At 55.3% G+C, this 20,337-nt stretch overlaps 2 protein-coding genes across 4 annotated transcripts; both read right to left on the reverse strand.

Annotated features, from left to right (window-relative positions):
- Positions 1-214: 214 nt before the first annotated feature.
- On the reverse strand, positions 215-7,511 carry LOC135290484 (uncharacterized). The gene is made up of 11 exons (XM_064404416.1): positions 7,295-7,511; positions 5,604-5,846; positions 4,624-4,914; positions 4,154-4,251; positions 2,630-2,825; positions 2,399-2,510; positions 2,045-2,279; positions 1,775-1,814; positions 1,395-1,494; positions 1,269-1,315; positions 215-777 (listed from the first exon to the last, which is right to left on the reverse strand). The coding sequence occupies exons 1-10, from the start codon at positions 7,401-7,403 to the stop codon at positions 1,273-1,275; spliced, it is 1,467 nt and encodes a 488-aa protein (XP_064260486.1). The 5' UTR covers positions 7,404-7,511; the 3' UTR covers positions 215-777; positions 1,269-1,272.
- Positions 7,512-9,942: 2,431 nt separating this feature from the next.
- On the reverse strand, positions 9,943-19,662 carry LOC135290483 (uncharacterized). Of its 3 annotated transcripts, XM_064404414.1 has the most exons (11): positions 19,369-19,662; positions 16,170-16,364; positions 15,357-15,602; positions 13,600-13,836; positions 12,971-13,258; positions 12,647-12,744; positions 12,223-12,415; positions 11,504-11,612; positions 11,068-11,114; positions 10,593-10,664; positions 9,943-10,452 (listed from the first exon to the last, which is right to left on the reverse strand). In XM_064404414.1, exons 1-11 carry the CDS (start codon positions 19,478-19,480, stop codon positions 10,388-10,390), a joined length of 1,662 nt encoding a protein of 553 aa, XP_064260484.1. In that variant the 5' UTR covers positions 19,481-19,662; the 3' UTR covers positions 9,943-10,387. The 3 variants fall into 3 exon arrangements, 2 of the variants coding, with proteins under 2 accessions (XP_064260484.1, XP_064260485.1); XR_010353254.1 differs by lacking the exon at positions 11,068-11,114; XM_064404415.1 differs by lacking the exons at positions 12,223-12,415; positions 12,647-12,744.
- Positions 19,663-20,337: the final 675 nt, after the last annotated feature.

A 20,337-nucleotide genomic window follows, 5' to 3' on the forward strand; every position in this document is an offset into this window, starting at 1 on the left:
AGGACCATCACCCTGCATGGATTCCCACCACACATCTGCTCCAAACTCACATTAGAGCTGTCCAGCTCAGCTCAGTAGGTCAGAAAAGCTGTCAGGCACCACCAGGGGAATGCAGGATCACAGCAGCCCTGCCCGTGGCTCCCCTCAACAAGGCACAGTGACTCCCTGCAGGGGAATATCACCTCCCAGGGGCAATGAGGGGTGCAGGCAGAAGTTGTGTGGGCCAGGCAGCCCCTCCAATCCATAAGCCTTTATTTGTTGTCCAGACAGAACAGGCAGAGTCACAAAGCAGTCCAGGCAGGCCAAGCAAAGCCCTGGGTTTGGCTGAATATCAACAGAGAGAAGGATTGGGAACCCAGAGGACAGCAGGAGAATGCCATCAACCTGAGTCTGTGTGAGTCTGGGACTGGGAAATCTGGCATACAGATCCTGCCTCCAGGAAAGCAAAAATGAAAGCAAAGCCTGAAAAAAAGCATTACAGAAAGCCAGATTGAAAGGCCTTACAAAAGCAGTAAGCAAACCCTGGGAGTTGAAGGGGCTGAGGAATGAAAAAGCTCAGCCCTCCAGGGCCTTCTGTTTTCCTCTTGCCCTGCTGAACTGGATGAATTTCATGGGAGCCCCGTGCTGGTCACAGCCACAGGAGAGCCAGGGTACATGGCAGCCATCAGCACTGGGCTGGGATTATCCTTCCCATTTTCTCCATGTTCTCACTGCTCTGGATGTCTCCATGGTCCTGGCTGGGGCTGAAGTGCCTGATCTCCAGCCTAGCCACTTTACCTGTGGAGAAAAAGGGCACCCAGTGTGAGAGACAGGCTGGAGCACGTGGCAGTGCCTGCTGCAGCCCAACCCTTCCATCCCAGCTGTGCCCAGCCACAGAGCCCCAGAGGTGCTGTCAGTGCTGAGGTGAGAGCAGCAGCCCCTCAGCCTGACCCTCCTGAGACCCCTCCCTGCAGACCCCCAGGAGGGATGGCACAGACACGGGTCACTCAAAGACCTGAACCTTTGGGATGCTCATCTTTGCTCACCCCGTCCCTGCTCCAGGCAGGGAGCACTGCCTGGGACCAGGCTCTGCATCCACGTGGGGCTCAGTGGGCAGAGCCATCCTGATCATCCCCAGCCAAGGCAAATCAGATGTATCAGTGCAGCATGCAAACTGCTGCTTCTCCTGAAACCCAACATCTCCAGGGAGATTGCTGCTCTGATCCCACCTGCCCCACATCCCGATAGTCCCCTCTGTGATGGCTGTCTGCAGAATTGCATTTTCCTACCTTTTTAATTAGCCTCCTTAGTTTGGTTGGGCAAGTACTTCCTTTTCCTGGAAAGGGAAAGGGGAGTGCAGGGTAAGAAGCTGGCATTGTGTATGTACCTGCTGACCCTGTCCCCTCCCTACTCACCTGGAGTGCACAAGCCACAGGATGACTGCAACCACAAGGAGGACTGCCAGCAGCACAACCAGTCCAATCACAATCCAATGCCACTGGCCCACAGTCTGCCCTGCAACAAACACAGAGGCAGGGGTGAGTGCCACAGCCTGGCCTCCTGCTGGCAATGGCCCCAAGAAGGGCAAAGGGTATGTGCAAGTGTGTGCATCTTTGTCCTGGCTGAGGTTTCTTCTGGGAGAGAGCATCACCCCGTGTGTGGGGATCTTGTGCTGTTCCACGTGAGACACAAAAGCACTTGTACTGAGCCAGCTTGTTTCCAGGGAAGCTGCCAGGCTGGCAAAAGGGAACAGGCAGGAGAGTGGCTTGGGCAGCAGGAGCAAGGAGACACTTACCAACAGAGAAGCTGTAGCAGACACAGGTGAACTTCTCTGCCTGTTGGGAGGAGACAGGAGGGAGAGCTCAGCCCACTCCTGCAGCGCTAGCCTAGCTGGAGGCAAAGGTGCCCGGGCAGGGCCACCGAGTGAGCGGCTGTGGGCCGGGACCCCAGGGACACGTCGGTGCCGAGGCACGGGACAGGAGCGAGGCCTCGCGGGCAGCGCAGAGGCAGCGAGGGCCCGGCCCGGGGTGCAGGAGCCGCAGAGAGCAGCAGCCCCCGATGGTACCTGCGGCCCGAGGCGGACGAGGCGCAGCAGGGCCGTGTAGGCCTGGCCCGGGCGGAGGGCAGCGTTGTGCCGGCCCGGCCCGCGGCTCCCGTCGCCCAGCACGAAGTCGGTGGCGGCGGAGAGGTTGAGGAGGGCGGCCAGGTACACGCTGGCATTGGAGAGGCGCGGCTGGCCCGAGCAGATGCTCTCGATCAGCGAGGCGTTGTGCGTCGCGGCCACGATCAGCTGGTGCTCCCTGCGGGGCCCAAAGGCGCTGGGACCGGGCACGGGGCCCAGGGCAAGGGAGGCGTGTGCCGGCCAGCGCCGGCCGGGGAGAGCCGCGGCGGGGCTGCAGCGCCGCGGGGCTGCGCTCACCTGGCGGCCTCAGAGCCGCGGGCGAGGGGGCGCAGGGCAAGCACGGCCGTCCCTCGCGACGGGGCGATGTCGCGGGCGCTGCGGCAGCTGATGGCCGGGGAGCGCGGCGTGTCTGCAGGGGAGCGGCCGGGGACTGAGCACGGCAGGGCCGGGCGAGCAGCAGGGGCGGCCTCGGGCAGCGCGGGCTGCCGGGCCCGGCTCGGCGGTGCCCGGCCCCGCAGCAAAGCTCACCGGAGCTGCTGTTGGCGTGAAACTCCGTCATGAGCGCAGCCCCGGCTCCGGCAGCCGTCAGTCCCTGGATGGTCACGGCGTAGCTGCTGTCGGGGCCGTGCTCCGGCAGCCGGTGCTCAGTGACGGAGCCATCGAGCCGCAGCCGCTCGGTCTCCAGCACGCTGCTGTCCCCGGCCTTCCTGGCCGTGATGTTCAGCTGCGGACAGGAAGGCAGCAGCTGGAACGCAGCAGCTCCCGCCTGCCCGCCGGCAAGGTGCCCGCAGCTGGCACCGTCCCTGCCAGCCTGCCCTTCCCTGTGCCTGCCCCTGTGCCCGGGCAGGGCTCCGGAGAGCGACGGGCGGGAGCCTCAGCCCGTGCGGGGAGCTCCAAACGAGGAGAGGAGAGGAGAGGAGGAATTTGGAGCCGACGCTGAGGATGTGTGAGCAGCAGCCTCTGTGAGCAAAGGGCTGAGCCTCTGAGAAGGGAAGAGGCAGGCTGCCCTTTGAAGGGCTGTAGATATCTGTACTGAGCCCGAGGACAGGTCACCCAGGTGTTGCAACCCTAAAGGCACTGTGGTGACATCCTCCACCAGAGTAATCTAAACTTCTCTTTTCTCTTGTGTAAAGCTGGATGCTGAAGGCTTTCTCTAAAAGAAAAGGAGAACGACTAAAGTTTCCATGAGTAATAGAGATGAAGGGTCCCCATTTGCCCATGCATCATCTGAATTTGTCATGAGATCCCTGTCCATTCTCATTTGCTGTCTTTACAGAAATATGTTCTGGGCTTATGCAGAAGTGTAGACCACTATTCTAGTGAAGTGGAGCAAAAGGATTCTTTTCACAAACACCGGTCTCTGGGAGCAGGAAACCAGCTGAACAGACTCACAGGTTGTGAAGAGTTTGTCTTGACAATTTTCTCCAGCACAGAGCTAAGAAGCGGCTTGCAAGGTCCCTCTCACACCATGAAGACCTCTGTCCTCAGAGAGGACCTAAAGCATTCTGAGAACAATGTCACCAGCACACACACACACACCCACTGCTGGAGAGCAGTGTTTTGCTGTGGAATGTCTCCCAAATCCACAGACAGAGGAGATGCTTGTAGCCATGCTAGGAGAACTCAACAGAATGGTGTAGCTCTCTGCAGAAGGGGCTTTCAGGAGGGAATTTCAGAGGATTACTCAAACCACAAGTTTTTCTGTGTCAGAAACCAGAAACAAGTACGCAAGAGGCACAGGAAACCCAGGGACGACACCCCAGAAGATGCATCACCATGTGTTGCACACCAACCTCCAAAAGCCTGCCAAACCCAGAGCAGAGCACACCCAGGAAGTAAGCCCAGAGGACATGGAGCACTCACACTTCTGTGGGTATCTCCACAGCAAGAAGAATGTTGAGAATGACACAGAAAATGCTTGTGCACACAAAAGCCAGATATTTACAGGCTGGGAACTGTGGCTCATCCCAGCTGTCCCGTGCCCACACTTCCCAATGTGCCTGCACAGAGCTCCAGGCTGGGAGGTGAGGGTCTGCCCTGGTCCCTTGGTACCTGGTATCCGATGATCTCCCCGTTGCAGGAGGGCAGCGAGCTCCACCTGAGAGAGCCCCTGTCGGGATCCAGCCACAGCTGCTCCGGTTTGTCCGGCACTGCAAGCACAGACAGGGGGTCACACACAGGGCCATGAGCAGGGGCTGAGGCCAGAGGAGGCTGCAGCAGCTCCTGGCCAAGGGACAGGCTGCAGAGGGACTCCCTGTGAAGGGTCTGTCCCCTGCAAAGGCTGCAGCCGTGGGAAGCACAGCAGTGTGGTGTGGAGTGGGACAGTGAGAACGGGCTGTGCCCTGCTCAGGGCTCTCCCAGCCCCTTCCCCAGAGCTCCACATGACCCCAGCAGCTCTGATCCCAGGCAGATCCCTGCACGGAGCAAATGATCAGGCTGAGCTGAGAGGTGAGGAGAACATCTACCCAGCCTGTGACACAGCTCTGGACTGCTCCTTGTCTCTGATATTTCTGTGCACGTACCTGTTTCCTGAGTCATGAAGAACCATGAGAACAGGGTTGTGTTGGGGGGCAAGTCAATGGTGACACTGTACTCAGTGAAGGGCTGCAGAGGGGAGCAGGTGAATGTTCCCTCCTGGCCATGTAACATCTGCTCTCCATTCACCTCCTGAGCCTCACAGGGAGGGGAGGAAGGCATTGCCAGGCGGCACCTGGCCCTCATGCCCTGGCAGGCATCAGGGAACCTGCAGGTCCATTTCAGTTGGATGCTGGTGCTGGAAATCTCAAAGGTGTTAGGGTCAACCTGGAGCACTTCTGTGAAGGAAAGATTGCCAGAAGGTCACTTTATTCCCTTCCCACCCGAGCCATGCAAGGAAGCTGCAGGCAGACAACCTTGCTCATCACCCAACACGGTGGGAGGGAAAGTGAGACTGAAGGTGGTCACTGTGGCTCTCTGAAAGGGGAGCAGGAGGAGTTGAACATGAATGAATGTGGGTGAATTACTGTATTACTACTGCTCAAGCAATTTTCCCCATTCATTCAAAACTGAGGTGCAGAATCTGTACAATCCATCAGGAACAGCTCTGTTCTTCCTGGGAGGGAGCATGAATGCCCTAAGCTGTGATAAGAGAGTGCCAAGCCTGCATCCACCATGGTGCAGAACCTGGAGGGACCCAGCCCACATGGAACAAGCTGTGGTGCTGCCAGCCACACCAGCAGTAAAGCCTTCTGATCCTGCTTCAACAGTGGTGCCATGTGCTGGCCACAAACTCCACCACAAATCCCTCTTCCATGCTTTCTCCTTTGTGCACATCCTCCTGCCAGAAGGCCTCAGGGAGACCCTTATCACCAACACCCGCAGTGGTGACCTGCGGGCTGAACTTGACACCTGCCATTTCCCCAGGCAGCATGGAGCCCAAAACCTCCTGTGCCCCACACCCTGCTTTCTCTGCTCAGGAAGGTCAGAGCAAGTCAGCCCAGAGGGCTCCTGATCCCTCCCTTACCACTGCACTCCACGCTGGACCGAATGCGGACCCAGGCACCGCGGGAGTTTCTTCCAGCCCAGACCTCTCTGTATACAGGTTTCCCACCAGAGAAGGACTGGACTTCGCTGGAACATTTGACATGGGTGAAGGACGGCTGGAAACCTTCAGGGCAGCTCAGCATCACTTCGTCATTCTTCTTATAATTCAGCTGGTCTGGTGCCAGCTGGAGTCTGGAGTCCCACTGGGGCCTTTGGCACATTTCTGTCAGAGGTGAAAGTTGGTGTTAGAAGGGCTGGAGATGATGAGATGATGAAGTGAGTATGGGGGAGTGGTGGGAGAGAAATCCCAGCAACCCCTCAAGGCAATGAAGGGAGAGGGAAGGTGACACATCCATGGGCTGGGATGTGACCTGAGGACAAGCATGGAAAGTGTGAAGGATCACTCATCCATGAACCTGCCCCATCCACAGTGTGTCCACGGGCACCATATTCCCTCCTGCAAAGCCCAGAGCAGGGACATTCCCAGGACACTCAGCCCTGCACCAGGGCACTCCCTCCAGCCTGTCACCCAGGCCTGTCACCCAGGCCAGCTGAGGTGGCACTTGCTGGCCATGGCAGCACCACTCCTGCTGGCAGGCAGGGCCCTTCAGCCATGGCTCATGCCTGCCACAGGGATCAGGCACGCCCCTGTTCCCCTCGGGGCTCCCTGTTCTCACTCACTCGGTGCCTCCTTGGCTGCTCAGCCCCTGCCCCACACCGCTGGGCAGGGGGACAGGGGCTGAGCAGTGCCTTCTGCATTCCCATCTCCTGCTTTACCAGTGCCCCTGCCCCTTTCTCCTGACACAGCCCTTCCCTCTTCTCATCACCTCCCCACCAGATTCACCATCCTCCCGGCTCAGTAGGCAGTGGCTGAGCAGCTGGCCACAGCACTTTGTCCAGTGCTGCAGGGGAGGCTTTGTGGCAGTGATTCCTACAGAGAAGGATGCTGGCTTGTGGCAGGAGCCCTTGTCTGTTCAAGGCTCTGCAAGAAGGTTTGTGAGGCCTGAAGAGGTTTAAAAGACAATCTGCCTTCTCCCAGAGGGGCACAGAAGGGATCTCCCAAGGTGCAGACCAACTTTGCCACAAAGGGAAGTGCTGTGAGAAGCCCTTGTGCAGAGGCTTTGCTCTCCAAGAGCCCTGGTGGCAGAAGACCAGAGATGCCCATCTGAGCACCACAGCCAACAGCTTTGTCCCCTGGCACACGGCCGTGACCCACCCCATACTCAGGCACCCAGCCACTGATCCTGTGCCAATCCATCTGTCTGGCAAAGCAGCAGCAAGCTCCCTCTTGCACTGCCCTCAGTAGGCACAGTGTCCCTCAGGGACACCTGGGGGTAGGATGAAAATGACACCTCCCTGAAGACCCTTCCCCTGATTCACAGTGTGTGAACTCATGCCCAATTCATACCCACTGTCTCCAGGGAATGATTGGCAAACTGCTTTTCTGGAGAGCATCACTGCACATCCAGCCCTGTGCTGTCTGTCCCCCAGAACCCCAGTGCACACTGCATTGTAGCTCCTGTCCCTGGGGCAGACAGAGGCTGCCCCAGCTGACACGGCCCTCAGGGGTCTGTCTGGGTTCCAGCCTGGGGCTGCAGCCAGTGAAGATGAATATCCAACACAGAGGAGGGAAGGCAGCAGAAGCTTCCAAGAGGAAGAAGCACTTCTTACCTGTTCCCTGGGGCTCTATCTGGATGCTGAAAAAGTCGTCCTGGCCATGTGCTGACAGTAGAGATGCAAGGGCCAGGAGAAACCTCAGAGGCAGTGACTGCAGGGCCATCCTAGTGTGAAGTCCCCAGGCAGGACTGAAATCTCAGACCCACTTGCTGCCTCTGAGCCCAGGCACCCGTATCTGACTGCAGGGCTTGCAACCACAGGAAGGAAACAGACACATCTCCTCATGAGATGTAGGAGCTTCCTCTTCGGGCAGGGAACCTCCCATCCCTGTCAGAACTTCTGCCTTTTGATATCTTTTTGCCTCAGGAGCATCCAGGCTCTGGGACTCAACAGAGAAGGAACCTTGTCACAAGATCCCTGAGTTTCCTCCCAAAACTCCCCTAGTTACTAGGGCATGCAAGAAGTGTTACTCCTGTTACTGAGGTAATATCCAAGTGCTTCCTGACACTGCGTGGGTTTTAGAGTGGTGATGAGTCACTTCCCCTCAATGATCACAGAAGATGGAGGACCTTTGGGACGCTACATAAAGACTGGTCAGAAGCACAGATAGGAATGGGGACACGAACTACAAGGAGTACTTCAGTGCCTGAAACAGTCTGTGGCCCTTCTGAAAGAAACACTCAGCCCACACCCTCTCTCATCCTTCCCCGCTTCTCTATCCTCAGCTGCCTCCTCCTCCTGCTCCCTCTCAGGCTGGCAGCACTCTCCTCTGTCCCCAAGTGTGCAGGGCATGCTGCCCTACAGTGCCAGCTGTGTGCTCGAGAAAACACAGTACTAAACCATGCCTCTTGCTCATCAGCAGCCACAGCTTTTCTCTTCCTCCAGAGCCTCCCATCCACTTTGGATGTCTCGGATTTCAGAAGGCTGGGTGATCAGACATGGGTGGCTGCAGAGGCACAGAGACGTACTTGTCCCTCATCTTTGCTTGTGGCACATGCACAGGACACGCTCCTGTCCAGGATAAGGGTGCCTGCTCATGGCTCCCCTCAACAAGGTGCAGGTAGCTCAGGGAACAGCACCTCACAAGGGCAATGAGGTGACTAGGCAGGAGCTGGGGGCAGCAGGTAGCGCTGTCCAAACCACAAGCCTTTACTGACTGTCCAGACAGAGCATGTGGAGTAACAAGGCTGACAGCCCACGGTATGACTAGGGACGGTGGGATGAAGGGGGAAGCAGGGTAGCCAAGGAGGTGGCAACTCTTCCCCCCTATCCCAAGCCTGCTCATTCCCCTTTCTCAACCAGAGGCACCCACACAGTATTGAATTTCTCTTCTCCTGTCTGCCCAATACCCACAAAGAGCTGCTCCATCAGGCAGACACGTCACACAGCCACACTTCACAGGAAGGAGATATTTTGGTACCAGGTGCCAGTTGCAGGTACCGAGCTGATGAGCAGACAGCTCATATGAAGAACTGTCAAAACATGTCTTTACCAGCACATGCAAGTCATGCCAGGCTGAAAAGAAGCTGGAAAAGGGAAAGGTCAATTGCTCTGTGTTCTGACAGTGTACTCCTCCACAAGGAGAGCCTTCAGGCTGCCCCTCAGCCTCCAGGCTGCACTGGGTATTGGCAGGTTTGACAGGGGAGAGAGACAACAATGAAGCAAAAAACCATAACAGCTCTGTGTTCAGGGCTGTAAAAAGCACAATAGGCACCAGCAATAGTGTGATTGTGTTCGAGGGTCCCAGGATGAGGGAAGAGATGAGAATCTTGACTCCATGTTTCAGAAGGCTTATATATTATTATATAATATTATATATAATAATATTATATATTATTATATATTATGATATGATATGATATGATATGATATGATGCTATACTAAAACTATACTAAAAAAATAGAGAGAAAGGATCCATCAGAAGGCTGGAAAGGAATAGAAAGGAATTACAAAATCTTGTGACTGCTCACAGTCTTGACACAGGTGGCTGTCATTGGTCATCAAGTAAAAACAATTTCACATGCTGGGTAAACAATTCTCCAAATCACATTCCAAAGCGGCAAAACATGGAGAAGCTGAAGCTTCCCAGCTTCTCAGGAGAAAAGATCCTGGCAAAAGGATTTTTTATAAAATATGTGTGTGACACAACAAGCACTGAGTCCAGGGAGCTCAGGAGAGCCCCTGTACCCAAGGGCAGGAGAAGGAGATGGAATCATCACAGGCAACACACAGAGCTTGAAAAAAGAGAGGTTGATTGCCCCATTTGCCAGCAGTGCAGCCCTCACCAAGGAGAGCCTTTGGAATCTCAGGATCCAGGCTGCACTGGGCACTGCCACCCCACAGGGTGGGAGACAGTGGCTGTTGGAGGGATGGGACAGCAGCCAAGAGCCAGCAGATCCCAAAGGCTGCAGGACACAGACGCCCCGAGAGGGCCAGTGCCAGCTGCACCTCACAAAATGGGAGATGGGAGAGGACACAGACCAACAGAAAGGTCCAGCCATGCAATGGAGATGGTGTTACCTATAGGATGGGGAGGAGGGAAAGCAGCCACCCAAAGCATTGCACTGGGAGCAATGCAGCACCTCAGGTGTGCTTCCTTGGAGCTGTCAGGGGCTGGAAAAGCCTACTCCAAGCTCCTCCATGGAGATTCATGGGGTCAAGGCTTTCACACACAAAACAAGGAGGATTCATGACAAGGTGGGAGCTTTTGTGGGCCAGGCAGCCCCTGCAAATGACAAAAATTTATTGGTTTTTCCAGATACAGCAGCAAAGTGGCCAGGGCAGCACAGCTAGGCCAAACTCAAGCAGAGGACAGGGTATAGATGGATACAAGAACACAGCCTGGAAAGAGGAGTTGTGAGCTCCTCCAATCTCAGGGAATATATGCAGGCACCAAGATGCTGGTGAGATGGCTATGCCAGAGCACTCGAAAACTACCAGGACATATCCTTGCTGTCATGAGGAGGTCATCCCATGCCTAAAGCTGCTCCTGTGCTGTGGCAGAGGACTCTGGAGCTTGATGAAGAAGAAAATTTTGGGGGGAAGCAATAACTCATGGGATAACTCATTGTCATGCTTCTGGTGGTGGAGGACCAAGTCTTGAGAAGGGAAGTGCCTCAGATGTCCACTCCAGCTGCTCTTCTTCCTCACTGCTGAGTCTCATGAACAAGCGGGGAGCGGGGAAATGGCTCTCCAGCCTGGCCACACTTACCTGAGGAGAGCAAGAGAACCCAGGGCAGAGGCTGCTGCTTGCCCTCGGCAATGTGAGGAGCTCAGACACACCATCAGAGCTGGCAGTCTCCACTCTCTCTGTGCCATGTGGGCTCACAGGCAGGACAACACATTTCCTACCTGCATCCTTCTCAAGAAAATTCTCGATCACGCAGTAATTATCCCCGTGTACATTCTCATAGGGCTGGAGATCTGGAGGGGAGAAGAGTACAGAAACAGCCTGAGGGACCCGGGGGCTGTGGGAGAAGCAGCAGGGCAGCCTCAGGCAGGCAGCATCACCAAGGGCAGCAGATCATCCTGGGATGCACACCATCAGGGCAGCAGGGCTGGGAAGATCTGCTGCCTACTCCAGAGAGAGTGAGGAGGAGCAGTTCCCAACCCTCACTGGCGTCTCAGGGACACCCCAGCCAGGAGCTGCTGGAAGAGGCTACTGAGCAGGGTCTCCGCTGGGAGTGGATGTGGGAAACATTGGACAGGTCAGCCAAAGCCAGCTGGGCTGCCTGGAGCTGCCTCAGGATGCCACTAGGCCCTCCTGAAATACACTGCTCCCCTCCCAGCTCCAGCCCTGCAGTCCCCTCTGTGCTGGGAATCCTACCTGTGTACTGATCCTCCTCAGCATTTCTGGGCAAGGCCTTCTTTTTTCTGGGAAGGCAAAGGGCAGTCCTGAGTCAGGGAGAGGCTGACCTGGGCCAGACCCTGCTGAACCCAGCAGCAGTGGCATGGGGGGTTCTGCACACCCTCCCTCTGCCCTGGCAGGCATCGCCCACCTACACCCCAGGGGACAGCAGTGGCAGCTGCACCAGCAACAAGGGGACAGGGTCCCTCAGCACACACGGCCCCATCCCAGCCCTGAAGAAGACACTTAGAGCCCAGCTAGGAGCCCTAGAGCAAATCTGTGTTATGACCAGCCAGCTGCATCCTCTGCACCCAGAGAATGGTGGGAGCAGCTAGGCACCCCTCTCTACCCCACCCACCCCACAGCACAGCACGGCCTGAGACAGAACCGAGACTCCAAATCCCCTGCAACTCACCTGAACAGCATGAACCAGATGATCCCAGCAGACAAGGGGATCAACAGCACCACCACCACCACTACAGTGACTGCTGACCCAGGCCAAGGGCCCGGAGGCTGCCCTGAAACTAACACAGAGAGAGAGAGAGCAGTGGGTGCCAAGCCTGGGCCGTGCACCAGCAGTCATGCACCAGCCTTGCTGCTGGGTGTCTGCACGTGTAGAAATGCATGTCCAGACCCTGCTGCCCTGGCTGCTGCAGGGACAGGCAGCAAGCCTTCCCCTGCCTGCACGTCTGCTTGGGCAGGGCAGAGGGAGGCTCTGGAGCACAGGGCCTTGTCCCATGGCCCCAGCTGGAGGGTCTGGCAGCCTGCTCAGCCATCCTGCACACTGCAGAACACAGACCCAGGCTCAGCAGCCCTCGTGCTCTCTGACCTTGAGCCACCTGTGCACCCAAATGCAGGAATGGGTGTCACCTTCTTCAGTGGAACAGTAGAGGGGGCAGGTCTGGTATCAAAGGCACACACAGTGGCTGAAGTGGTGCAGGCCCTCTGCGGACCTGCCAATGAAAGCCCTCAAGGAAGGACTCCCCCAGCTTCATCCTTGCTGAGCCCACACTCCCTGCCCCTGTCCGAGCTGGGACACGGTGGGTGCACACACAGGTCTGGAGGCTGCTCCAGACTCAGCACTCACCCCCTGAGAGGCCACCCCAACCAGACACAGGGCAGAACAGCCATTACCCCGGACGTAGGCTTCAAATTCCAGTTGTGATGCAGCCCCAGCCCCAGCTGCCGTCAGGCCCTGCACTGTCACCAGGTATTTGCTGCCAGCTGTCTGATGAGGCGGCGCATATGCAGAGACAGAATGGTTCAACAACACCTGACTGAAATCAAGGTAGCTGCCGTCCTCTACTCTCACGGTGGTGATGTTCAGCTGGAGGAAGGACAAGGAGCTGCTAGACAATAGCACCAACATCCTGCTTCTGCACTGGGCAGCTCTGTGGAGAGGGGCTGGGCACTAGAGGGAACCTGCCCCTACCAGAACACCAGCAGGGTACAGCCTGTGGGCCCTGGCCAAGGAGGGCTCCCCCCTCTCCTCAGGCTGTCTGCACAGAGCTCCAGGCAAGGTGAAGGGGACCACAGGCACTCCGTGGACTCCTGGTACCTGGTATCCAGTGATCTCCCCTTTGCAGGAGGGCAGTGCCTCCCACCTGATGGTCCCCGTTTTGGAATCCATCCTCAGATTCTCTGGCTTGTCTGGCACTGGAAGCACAGGGGAACAGGATCATGCCTGGATAGCGATTATTTGTCCCCCACAAAGGCTGTTTGTGCCTCTGCAGCCAAAATGGTGTGGTGAGGAGGGGGAAGGCCCTTCCCCAGATCCCCACAGGCTGCAAGCAGCTCTGACCCCAGGACCATCACAGCAGGGAGCAGATGGTCTGGCTGAGCTTCAGGGTGACGGGCACCCTGACATTTCATGTAAACATACCCATTTCCTTTGTCATGATGAGGTCTGTGTACAGGATTGTGCTAGGCAGCAGGGAGATGATGACGCTGTAGACCGTGAAGGGCTGCAGAGGGGAGCAGATGAATGTTCCCTTCTGGCCTAGTAGTTTCTCCTCTACCTTCACGTCCTCAGCCTCACAGTTTGAGGAATGGTACTCCATCCGGCACCTGGCCCGAATATGGTGGCACATACGAGGGAATCTGCAGATCCAGTTCAGTTTGATGCTGGTGCTGGAAACCTCCAGGTTCTCATGGAAAACCTGGAGGACATCTGTGAAGGGAACATTTCAAGAGGATCACTCCCTCCCTCCCCTCCAAGCCCTGACATCAGACTCCATCAACCCCCCCATTCCCTCACTTGCCTGTCCCCAGCACAGAGTAGACAAGGGCATTCTGCCTTCTCCCAGACTACACGTGCCAGAGTTGCCAACAGCACTGACATAAACCTGGCATGCTTCCAGAATTTTCTCTGGAGTTCTCTGCTGTGCCCTGACCACCCTGAGCACGGGGCACTGACGCTGTGCCACACATGCAGAGTTGCTCTCCATGCCTGGGGAGGACAGACTGAGAGCACTGGGGCAGTGTCTGGCTTTGTCTGGCTTGCTCACTTACCCACACAGGTCAAGGTCTCTTCCACAAGGTGCCAGGTGTCCGTGCCACTCTTCGCTATCCAGCCACTGCGAGGAATCATGGAACCTTCCTGTGGCTTCAATGCCACACATTTGATCTCCATGTATGGAGGCCAGTACCCCTCAGGACACCGTATCTTCACCACTTCATTTGGGTTGAAGGTCCCTTGTTCTTGGTTAAAGAAAAACTTGGAGTCCCACTGGGGCTTCTGGCATTTCTCTGCACCAACAAGATGGGAAAGTGTTAGCTGGGCAGTGTGGCTCTGCAGGACATGGAGCAGGGCATCCCCTTCCCTGGTCCCTCAGAGCAAGAGGTGAGCTCCAGGACACTGCACAGAGCAGCCCTTCCACATCAATTCTTGTCAAAAGGATGGGGACAAGAAGGACTCCAAACTTCTTCCCCCAGGTCTCCTGGGAAGGCCTAGGAGGAGCTGGAGTCAGGGACTGAGGGGTTTGTACTGTGCACAAAGCCTCTGGTGCCCTGTTTGTCGCTCAGGCAGGATGACAACACCCTGATTCCTCCTGAGAAGGCAAAAACCCTGAGCCCCAAAGCTGCCTCTGCAGTGACAGCATGCAGCAAGGCCAGGGAGGGGGAACCAGCACACGGGGAGAGGGACACGCCTTTACCTTGTCCCCTGTGCCACAAACACCTGTCAGACCTACAGCACTGTAGCCCTGACATTTCAGCACATGCACTTACCAGAAGCTCTTAAGGAGACTTGTATGTGCCACACACCACCCAGCCCCCTGTGAGCACAGCCTGAAGCCCTGCATGGTCCCTTGGCCTCCTGTGCCATGGGCAGTGCTGGTTACTGCCCAAATGGCTACTTTGGTATCAAGGGAAGGACCTTTGTAGCAAAACTCCCTCCTTTAGGCCCTCAGGGACTAAAGCCGGCATCAGCCAGCTCCCCTCCAGGGAATCCCAGGGCAGGCACAGAGCAGACTCGGGAGCTGCCTGGACACTGTCTTCAGCAGCACCTGCCCCAGGCAGCACAGAGCCAGCAGCTTCCTGTGCCCCCACAGGCTGCCTTCCCTGCTCAGGGAGGGCAGAGCAGGGCCATCAGGAATGCTCCTGAAGCCTCCTTACCAAGGCACTGTACCCTGAACTTGGGCTGAATGTTGGTCACACTGCCTGTCCTGTCCTTTCCAGTCCAAGCTTCTCTGTGTATAGGTTTTCCATTGATAACAGACAGAACTTTTTCTGTACATTTTACATGGGTAAAGGGTGCCTGGAAACCCTTGGGACAGCTCAGAATCACTTCATTTTTCCTGTAACTCTCCCGGTCTGGTGCCAGCTGGAGTCTGGAGTCCCAGTGGGGTTTTTGGCATGTTTCTGGCGGAGGTGAAAGTGCATGTTAGTTGGGCTGGGAGGTTTCAAGGAGGAGCAGAGTATGTGGTGAATCCTCAGCAATCCCCAGCAGTCCCTCTAGCCAATGAAAGGAGAGGGAAGGTGACACATCCATCTGCTCTGATGGGACACCTTGGCAAGGCCGGTTGGGATGGGGCTTTCCTTGTGGGTGAGTGTGAGCTGGGGCCTGTCCAGGCAGGTGGTGCACAAGGATGTGCCAGAATTCAGTCAGGGAATGGTCTCAGGTATCAAATGCCTGAGATCCAAGCGGCCCTGACATGGCATCAGAATTGCATCCCTGGCCACAATGATGATGGAAGCTCAGAGATGGATGAACGGGGCAGGGATTGACCAAGAGTTCGTTAGGAAGCACTTCCTGACATCCTGCTTACCAATGCACCCTATGTTCTCCTGAACCTGAATCCACACACCACTGCTGATTCTCCCCAGCCACACATCTTCCTTTAGGGACGTGGAATAATTCAGTGGCTGTACCCCGTTTGCACATTTGACATGGGTGAAGGACGGCTGGAAACTACCGTTGCAGCTCAGAGTCACTTCTTCATTCACTGTGTAGCTGTCACGGGCTGGTGCCAGCTGGAGTCTGGGGTCCCACCAAGCAGGCCTTTGGCATGTTTCTGTCAGAGGTAAAATTGTGTGAGTACTTCTGGGAGGTTATCAGAGGAGGCTTGGGACAGGTCTCTCATGACTCTGACTATTCACCCCAACACACATGAGTCTCATGTGCCCAGGCACTCTCCAAGCACACAGGGCTCCTCATCACCCCACCTCCAGGACTCACAAGCCTCCCTTGGATTCTGCCCCTCCAGGGGGTATTTAAGCCCCCATTTTCTTGTCTCCCACATGCACAGGTGAGGCAGGCTGCAGTAACAGCCTCCCACACTCTAGACAACCCAAACCCTGGAGAAGCTTTCCAGGCAAAAAGCAGAACCCCTGCAGCTATTCCTACTTCATGCTGAGGCAGGAGATGCTGGCTGGGAAGCATTCCTCTCCCCAGGAGCACCGACCCCAGCAGGTGCCTGCAGCAAGGTGCTGAGACAAAAAGAGCCTTGTCAGTGCCAGGACACGGGGAAAGCCAAGGCATGCGGGTCTGCCATTCCTGCACTGTCATGTGCATGACCAGGTACAGAGGGTCTGCCACCAGCTCAGGACCCTGGGTCAGGGTGGTGCAGGGCTGTGCTTACCCTTGCAGGTGGGAGTCCCATTCCACAGGATCTGGGCCCCTCTGGAAATGCATTGAATCTGCGGGACAGATGGCGCAAACTTCCCAGGAATCTTCCCTTCACAGCTGAGCTGCACCACTTCATTCAAGGCAAAGTCACTCTTCTCTGGAGTAAACCGCAGTTTGGGGTCCCAGTCGGAGGGAATCTTACATTTTCCTGTGTGCAAAGGCCAGGAGGCAGAGCCTGAGGGTCACTGGGCTCCAGCAGCATCCATGAGGATGGGGGAGCTCCATCCAGAGGGGTGCCAATCCCTCTCTCTTCAGAGGGGTGACAGAGATGGCACCTCCCAGGATGAGCCCCTTCCCCCAGATGCTTTATCCCTTCCCAGAGCCTCAGGGGCACTGCAGGAGGGTTATCCACAGGGTTATCCTGCCCACCTGCTGCTTGGAGACACCCCAGTCAGAGGGGTCCAGCAGCCTGGGGGATGCTGCTCTCTCCCACAAATACAGGGGCTGTGGGAGTGCACCAGGCCCAGGGAGTTTCTGCTGCCGCTCCAGACTCCACAGCTTGGTCCCTTAGAGTGACTGCCAGCAGCAATGGTAAATAACAGGAGTAAAGTTGCAGATAGCAAGAGAAAAAAATCAAGCAATTCTGCAGTGGAGGCAGTAACTACAGGAATGAGGCAGACAAAATGAATCGTCTAAGTCCTTGAAAGGGGAGAAACAAAAAAACAACACCCTTCTCATCCAGGATGTTTACTTGTGAGCTAGAAAACACCCAGTTTTGATGAGTTTTGTTACATTATTCATTACCCTAGTGATGAATCCTTGCTCTTAATTGTAGTAAAAATCCCACGTTCTCAGTTCATTTGCCTCTTTCTCTCAAAAAGACCACCACTCCTAGCATGTACCATGATTTCTTGGAACACAGTGCTTTTGCAGTGAAGAAGGGAAAAGATGAGTCATAGTAACGCAGGCAAGCAGTGACTTCAGTAAGAAGATTGTATCTCTGTCAGTATACCTGCTTTTTTCTGCCTTGGTGTGCTGGCTGTGTGGATTTGCCACCTAGCACATTTTTCTGTGCAGAACTGTAAATAAATACCCTGACTCTGTTTGTTAATCAGTTTTTTCCACACTGAGTGAAAGAAGCTTTCAACTAGAGTCTGCCCCTCAGACCACCTAAGTTCACACCAGTGGTCACAAAGCTCACACCCTGCCCAATGCGCTAAGCCTAACCTCTGCACTTCACCCAAATTGAGTCTGCCTTGTCCTGCCCTGGCAGACATGTCACCTAGACTTGCTCACTCAGTGCAAACAAGTCCATGAGGAGGCACTGGGCATGGAGCTGGCCTTCCCTGAAGGAGGATAAAATACCTCTCTCCAGCTACAACTGCCCACTTCCCTCAAGCCAGCACTCACCACTTCCCTTTTCTGGCAGCAGGTTTCCACGCCATCATGGCAACCCTCTTCCCAGCTCTCCACCCCAAAGGACAGTGGTCACCAGCCCCATCCTTTTAGACCACACAGTGCATGCATGAAACTTCCTTCCCCTCAACAGAGTCTCTCCCAGTGCCCCCAGAGCACACACCTCACTGACAGAAAACTACCTGACAGACATGAAACCCTTGACTGGGTCCCAGCCTCGTCAGGCATCCCCCTCACACACCTTCCCCCCTCCTGCCATTAAACACCCTGAAGTAACACACACCCTGCCCGAGGGTGACATCCTTTTGGGTCAGTCCCAGACATGAGTACAGACTAGGAGAGAAGAGGTTCCATCCTGCCCTGGAAAGCTGAGAGCTGCCCACTGCTGGAAGGGTGTCGGGGTCGGCTGTTACTCGTCGCTGCCCCAGCATGGGAAAATGTGGTTCTGGGCAAGCTGCCCTTTGAAGAAGGAGTCTGGACTCTTGCTTTTCAGTCTTCAGTTGAGTTTATTGTTCCTTATCTACAGAGTTTTTCTGTCTGTCCAGCCGAGGTCTGATCAGCAAGACAGCCAAGGGCACTCTCCCCTGCCCACGGGGCAGTTGTCTCTTTTATAGTAAAAACTACATATAAGATATTTACCTTCTATTTCCAATACTTTTCACCCTTGTTAACAAGTGCACCTTCACCATGAACCAATCCACACGTGCCAACATCATCCTGAACATGGATGCCAGGGAGAAGAAAGAAGAAGGACAGGGCACACCCAAATCCCTCCATCTTGGGACTCATGACCCCCATGTACAGGATTCCAAACACCCCTGTACAAAGTTCAAAACCCCCCTCTACAGTGCTCCAAAATTTTTCCCTTCACCCTGTGATTGCTACTACTATGCTACTTAAACTTTTGTGGCCTGTAATTCATTATATCAGGTTGGCAATTTGCTCCATGAATTAAGATCGAATTTCCAGGTGTCTTTGGCTTCCTGCCAGGGTCTCGGAACCCCTGCCAGGGCTTTGAGACATCCAGGGCATCCAGAGAGATGTCCTGGGTTCCAACAGAAGGGCAGCATTCCTTAGCCACCAGTGATAGGCAGCATGACTCACGACCCATCTGATGGTTTGGCTAGCCACTTATCCCATTTCTCTACAGAGAATACTCACAGCTCAAGTCCCCTAGCCATGCTGTGCCCCATGGACCGGTACCAGCAAGCCCAGGGCACAGCACATAATCACCACAGGAAAGCCCATTCTTTGTAGGAAGAGCCTAGCAGAGACCATGGAGCTGTCCCTAACCCTGTTGGCATGGAGAAAGAACAGAACAAGCCTCTTGATGTGAGCAATCCCACCAAACTACAGCTCCCTCAACCCCAGGGGCTATGGGAGAGAGCAGGCATCCCAGCTAACAGAGCTCACAGATCACATCTTTGATGGACACCATCATCGCCTGTGACAGGGGTTCTGCTTGAGCTGCCCAGAAAGGCCATCACTGCTCTGATACCCTGGATTCATCTGTCTGCTGCATAACAAGATCCAGCCACCTCCTGCTCCCAGAAACACTACCCACTTCCTGTGCAAGTCCCACATTCATGGAAGTTTCCCAGCACACCAAGGCTTGCTGCCCTCCATCCCAAATAGAGCTTTGTCCCACCACAACATGAAGGAACATATGCAGATACCAGCTCCAGCCCCACCACAGCCTCAGTTATGGGCTGGGCAGGGTAAAGCCATGTAGCAAATACACAAGCAGAGGAGCAGCAAAACCATTTCTGTAAGAGAGAGGCACAATCCGCTCTTACCTGCTTCCTCGTGTACCCACGGAGTCACAGGAATGTAGTGCATCTGTCCCCATGCCAGCAGCAGAGAAGCAAGGGCCGGGAAGAATGTCAGGGCCAGCGCTGGCAGGGCCATGCTGGCATCAAGTCCCCGGGCAGGACTCGGTGTGAGCCGCTCAGGAAAGGTGTGTGCACAGGCGAGGCACTCACACGGAAGTGAGACAGCCCCACTGTCTACAGAGGGGAGTCACATGTGGTGCAAGAAGCTTCCTCTTTGGGAAGAGAGCATCCCACCAGCCTCAGTGTGGATTTTCACACATCTTCCTGCATACAGTGGGTGCAGGCTCCATGCAGTCTCCCAGGTGTCTTAGCCCAGCCTTTTTCCTACCTCAGGCTCCCTTAGCCTTGCTCCAAAACAAGCACCTCCAAAACCTTCTCAGGTCTGTCTCTCTCCTCTCTCCTTCCAGATCCAGTGGAGGACGTTGAGGAACACACCCGTGATTAATGTGTCCAAGCCACCCTAGGCTCCATGCATCACTTTCTCTTTCAAATCCTGGAATTATTTGTGTTGGAAAACACTTCTATGATGATCAAGTCTAACCACTAAGCCAGCACAATAATCCCACCACTAAAACATGTTCCTAAGTACCATATCTACCTATTTTTTAAATACTTCCAAAAATCTCTCTTCTTATTACCTTGAACTGATCTAGCTGCAACATTCTTGCTGTTGAATCCCATGAATAGAGCTTCCAGATCAGACAAGTTCCTGAACCTGGAAGTGCTCTCTTTTCCTTTCTTCTCCAAACCTTTCCCACACTGAGCTGCTCTTTGTCAGTGCCTTTTAGGATGGGAAACACTCAACAGGGGCAGTGTGGACAGTATGGGGATAAAAGGGTCTCCTTGGAGATGGATGGAGGTGTCTTGTTCCTGTTTCTGTTGAGCTCAGGTAGGATCTTAGGGTATGGGAGAGAATTCCCTAAGCGCTCTTCA

Source organism: Passer domesticus, chromosome Z (genome assembly GCF_036417665.1).
Source record: "Passer domesticus isolate bPasDom1 chromosome Z, bPasDom1.hap1, whole genome shotgun sequence".
In the NCBI taxonomy this organism is placed as follows: Eukaryota; Metazoa; Chordata; class Aves; order Passeriformes; family Passeridae; genus Passer; species Passer domesticus.